We start from the raw sequence: 6,000 nt of genomic DNA, 5'->3' as shown, positions 1-6,000 counted from the left end.
TCCTATGTACAAGAATATAACTATTATAATACTGCTTTTATGTACTAAAATAGAACTGCTATAATACTGCTTCTACAGTATGTACAAGCAGTATTATAGCAGTTATATTTTAGTACTTAACTGCTATAACTGCTATAATACTGCTTGTACAGTATGTACAAGGATATTACTATAATACTGTCTTCATATTCAAAATAAATATTTGTGTTTCTATTAGAAATAATATAGACAATCACACCATGCAGAAAATTACAGTATATCTTTATTATAGAATTATTTACAAATTTCAGCACTTTTTGGGTCATGTTGTTGCAATGAATATTCTTATTTATCACTTTTTCTCAAAACAATGTAGCATGATAGGTCATATTTCTTCTCTTTGAGGATGATTTGAAACTTCACTCCTGCTTCTGTGGTTTCTTGGTGATGAATTGTTTTATGGCTTGTAGTCCCCAAAGAACAGTACAGAGGGAAAATATCACCTAGAAATCAAAAATAAGAAAATTAAAAATTCTAAAAATTGTGTGGAATTAATGAGGTAGTCAATTAATTTAAAGGGGAATCTATCTTTTATAATCATTCAATCTGTCATAGAAACAAGTGAGAAGATGACGTTGGTGAAGTCCATAGTCCTGGTCACCACCAGAATTAATGGACTCTATTTAAAATTTCTGTAAACCTTGGTTTGCAACAGTGGTGGAAAATGTTTTTAATGGAGGCGCAAATATGAAGATCCCCATTCATTTGACCGGGCTCTTTAAATACTGTGTTCTTCTGGAACGCCATATTTCTCAATCTATATACACCAGGAAACAATACAGCAATATGTCTGCCCCACAGTGTTTTATTGAAGAAATTGTAAAAACTTGTAAAACATTTTTATTCCTAAATTCTGTGCTGAATACATTTATATTACAATATATCAGGACTGAGGACCGATTTCCTAAATCCCAATTTATCTGCTTTTCCTCTTACGTCCATTATAGTTGAAGGAAAAAATTATGAAATCCTTCAGTCGCCACTAGAGGGAGCTTAATGGAGACAAAGGTTACATTGGATTCAAAGGAAGCTGCGTCAAATTATATGTAATGACCTACTCCTGGTGGTGTTTTCAGGTAGTCAGAATTTTTCTAATTTTAAGAGGTTATTCAGGAATATAAATATATGAAACTAAGCATAACAAAACCAAGTATTATATAACTCACAAATCTGGTGGTTTTCTTTAGTTTCATCCCCAACGTTCTACATGCTGAACATTTTTTCTGGCTCCTGCCAGGTTGTAGACATAACAGAGCTCTATGTGACCTCTAATCTACAGTTCATTTCAACTATAACTGCGCCGCAACACACCTCTCCTGTACCCATTTATACCCACTTAGTAAACTTTCAACCATGTACATGTCCAGCAGGGTACAAAATGCGCATGCGTGATCTTCATTTTTCAGGGCTGCATGGACATATACTGTACATTGGAGGAGTGAACCAGCTAGGATATACCATGAGTTAAATGTACTGTATGGCACGTCCTCTACATGGAAACAGCTGGAAGTGCTGGAAGGGTCAATGGGGCAGATCGGGATTGGATAGGGAGTAGGGAATTTTTCCCTAGCTCGTGTTAACTGACATTACTATGTGTCATAATTAGTCTTGAGCGAAGTTATGAAAACGTTGATTCGGCTGCTTTGCCGAAGTTTACAAAGAAATTTGCTTTGTGACAAATTACTTAGTCATAAAGCGCATTTCTTTGTAAGAAGCGGGCGCAATGATGGGGAAAGGCGAATGCGATTGAATCCCTCAGATGCCGCATTCATTGCTGATCGCGGCATCTGATTAAAAAATAGAAGCCTTTCAGGGGTTAAAAAAAATATAATAATAAAAATAATATAATAATAATTGCTGCCACGGCCATCTTGATTGAAGATCCCACCCAGAAACTGACGTGGTGAGTGATGACATCATCATGCTGGCTGGCATGGTGACATTAGAAATCAATGTGCAAGAGATTTCAAGCGGGATCTTCAATATTCACAATGGTCATGGCTGCGCCTTTGCGCTCAGATGGATGAGGTATGTTTGCGCCATTTCAGGAAAACTGACTCGTTACCATGAAGCACAAGGAAATTCGGCTTCGCGGCTAATCGAATTTTTCCTGAAATTCCGATCGAAATCCACTTTGATTTACTCATCACTAGTTATATTCATGAAAAAAATCCCAGAAACCATCAAGGTAATCAAAAGATTTTGATTTCTCTCTCTGTCTTTCTCACAAAAAATTCTCCTAAACTGAATCTATAGAAATTATGATTCTAACTATTTGGTTTGAATTTTGATTCTATTGAATCAATGTACTCATCTCTAGTTACAAATTGTAATTAATATTCATCAGCAAAGATTTTGTTTTATTTTTCCCAAATTGAATCTCAAAAAAATTCTGATTCTAATGATTAAAAAAATAAAATAATTCTGGTTGAATTGTATAATTGATTCACTTATCTCTAGTTACGGTATATTATTAATATTCATCAGCAAGGGATTTTTTATTTCTTTCAAATCAAAAAAATTCTGATTCTAACATTAAAAAATGTGGGTCGACTTTTGATTCTGTAGAATTGATTCGCTCACCTTGAGTAACATTATATTATTAATATTCATCAGTAAATAATTTTTTAGCTATTTATGTAGATAAAAAAGGTGAAAATTCATGTATGTAACAGTTGTAAGCTATGGAAATTGCTGTTTACAACAGGAGATACAAGTGCCCAGGACTTTATGGAAAACATCAAACCAAAGGGACTCGGGAGACTCTGGTTCATCAGTGACCAGTATATTATCATGCAGTGTAGATTTTGTGGCCCATCAAACCCTCCAGATAACGTAGATCTTGTGAACTTCCAGTTTTGGCCGGAGTTGTGAGATCTCTAAAGTATTTAAATAAGGAATGATAAATGTCTTGACCTAACCCACCTCCAAGGATATACATTTCAGAGCCTTCAAATGAAGATAATTCACGAAAATATGATATTTATGGTATGAAAAGAACAGTTTCAACCATTCAAGACTGTGATTAATGCTTCGAACAATGAAAAATAAAAATCACTACTGGAAAAAAAGTTTCCTGTCCAATATTAACAACCGCGGTTTGGAGATGAGAGGCCTGCTACCACTTAATCCACCAATTCTGCTCTCATTGGGAAACTGGCCACGTCCACTTCAAAATTGAAAAATTAATTTTTAATATTAGGAATAAAAGCTTTATTTCCAATATAAACACAATATATAGCATTTTGACTTTTGTTGAATAAAAAAAAAGGTCTAAAATAGCTACAGATACAGTAGTGCAGCAGAGCCAGGAGCCTCCATGGTCCTGTAGAAAGTCTTCATTTACAACATTAACATAATAAATATATTTTTTTGACTTATTAAGAAAAGAATAACTGCACTGGTGCCAGAGGTTAAGTCAAGTTCTGGAAATTTCTCTGGATATTCAACAGAAATTGAACTTCTCAAACAGATTCTCTTGAAGCTTATGGTTGCCCATACACATTAGATGAAAACTGGTGAAATTCACTGATTTTGGTAGGAATGGCCAACTATCTAATGTGCATGACTCTTGTCTTGACTCTCCTCCTGTGGTACATATCAAGGTCAAGAAGGACCAATATGGATTTCAACATACCCGATCCTTTGTTCCTTTCAGAGGTAAGCCATTGACAGAGGGGTCTGGTAATGGCATATTCCTCCCTTCTAATGGGCAAAGAAAGGAAGACTATCTTGTTCGGCTGACAGCTGTCTATTGTACATGGCAGCTCCAGTTTTGTTCCCGGGCAATTAAAAAAACAATAAAATAAAATAAAATTCTCCCAATTTTGTATATATTACTGTGTTAAAGGGAATCTGTGATGAGACCACCAGCCTTTTATCCATGGTGGTGAGAGGTTGCCACTGATGTCTTTGTATTTTTTGACAGGTTTGGCTTTGAGAAGAAAATGAACCTTAATTGTTGTATTCCACCCCCTAGTGTAAAGTCATCGGGGTAGAGCTGATCTCTGAGAAGTAATGCTGGCCTGTCCTCACCCTGGTTTGACTGACGTCCCACAGTTTGGGTACATCATTACAAGTCACCTTCAGTACCATCGTGGACACATGTTACCCAGCCTTATTATGGTGTACCATACTCATTGGTTTTAGGATTGGATGATTTTGCTAATGTGCTGTGGCAAATATGTGGGTACTGCACTCATTGGTGGCATTGCGGTCTCTGGCAAAGGGAAAGAGGGCTATACGGGGAGAAGAGAATGCTGTCCTTTTGGTCATCCTAGCAACTGTGCTTCTCCACTATCTGTGAAGCTGAAATCAGTCCACCTGGAAGTGGAGATGCTGGTCGTTTCACAGAAAGCGGAGAAAATCAACTATTGGGGGGGATGGAAAGGTTAGTATTGTCTCCTCTCTGTACAGACCTCTCTCCCTTCGCCAGAGTCTCCACTGCCACCAATAAGTGTCGGCACCCACATGTTTGCCACATCACATTAGCAAAATCATGTATTCCTGACACCTAATGACACTGGCCCACGAATGACTATTTATGAGAACACAGGGCTAGATGATATGTCTAGTCCTACCAATCAAAGAGAAAAGAGGAGTGTACAGAGCACAGGGTCATGGCTGTAGTGCTGCTTCAAGTGCTACGGCCAGCCCCCTTGGTGCTCAAAATAACTAATTTGCTCATAAATATAAATAAGGATATCCAGGCAGCTGTTTAACTTAGAAACAAAAGAAAGATATTATTGTAATCAGCATGATCAAACCTACCAGGCGACATGCCTGGTTTGATAGGGTCAATCATGCTGACAGATGCTCTTTCAGAAGGCCTATCATTTCATTAGGCCCAATTTGATCTCAACCATGAACTGACCGTCTTAACTTTTGTTCTCCAAATATTTTATTTTTTCACTACAAAATTTTAAAATATGTTTTATGGTAAACATTTTTATTTTCCATAAAATACAAATTATTATTGAAAAAAAAAATCTAAGAAACTGTAGCTTCTTTAAAATTGGGAGTCTTAATTGACAATATAAACACAATATGGAATCTTTTAAAATAATGTTTCTGATTAGTGTTGAGCGAATCGAGCTGCGGATCCAAGATCCGAAGTTGATTCGTTCAAAACCCGTTGCGAGACCTCAGTGAAAAACTTCAGCATTCGAAAAACAGGAATCCGAAGTCAGCTTCTGTACCAGCTGGTACCTCGGTACTGAAGCCGACTTTGGATCCAAATTCGCATCGAAGTCTGAAGTTTTTCACCAAAGTCTCTCCAAAACTTAGCTGAAAACGAATTTCCCATGCTGGAGCCCATACATTTGAATGCTGTATGGAGACGGATCCCTGTACACCATTCAAACAAAGTTTTGAGGGAATCAAATTTGGATCTAGCTTGCTTAACACTATTTCTGATCATGACCTTCACTAGTGTCTGTCAAAAGTTGGTCCTCCCGAACATATGAAGATGAATCTACGGTGACTCTATAAACTATATCTAACTAGGATTTCAGCTCCAGATATGTCCCCAAGGAATTTAAAAAATTTAAAAAATTTATCCCATGACAATTAAGCTCCTGCATCACGCAGGATGAATTGCACTCAGCTCTTCTTAACCCCTTCTTCCTTTGCATAAAATCTATACCTCACATATAACCCCAGATATTTCCTTCTCTGCTGTCTAGACAGAAATAGAGCTATATCGTTCTACGAACTTAGAAGTAGAGATGAATGAATGAAAGGTACCTGGGCTGCTTCAAAATGAGATCACTACTCCACCAGGAGCAAGGTAGCATGTTAGTCCACCTCTAAATGCAAAATAATGTGTGAAGGATAGGCTGAAGGGGGCGCTACCAGAGAAAAAATGTAGATAAAATATATATTTATTTTTTTTTATTGCAAGTATATTGCAATAATATCTCGTGAAATGTCCCATCTATTGAATAGTATTACTTTTTGTGG

General features: G+C 36.8%; 1 protein-coding gene across 1 annotated transcript in view; it reads right to left on the bottom strand.

Annotated features, from left to right (window-relative positions):
* Positions 1 to 242: 242 nt before the first annotated feature.
* The window catches only part of LOC122938326 (alkylglycerol monooxygenase-like), a 184,247-nt gene continuing 178,489 nt past the window's right edge, over positions 243 to 6,000 (bottom strand). Inside the window, exon 10 of the mRNA XM_044293765.1 lies at positions 243 to 482. Coding sequence (XP_044149700.1) covers positions 399 to 482 — 84 coding nt within the window. The 3' untranslated portion in view covers positions 243 to 398. The remainder of the gene's footprint in view (positions 483 to 6,000) is intronic.

Source organism: Bufo gargarizans, chromosome 5 (assembly GCF_014858855.1).
Source record: "Bufo gargarizans isolate SCDJY-AF-19 chromosome 5, ASM1485885v1, whole genome shotgun sequence".
NCBI classification, from domain to species: domain Eukaryota; kingdom Metazoa; phylum Chordata; class Amphibia; order Anura; family Bufonidae; genus Bufo; species Bufo gargarizans.
This window is presented reverse-complemented; position numbering and strand designations above follow the sequence as displayed.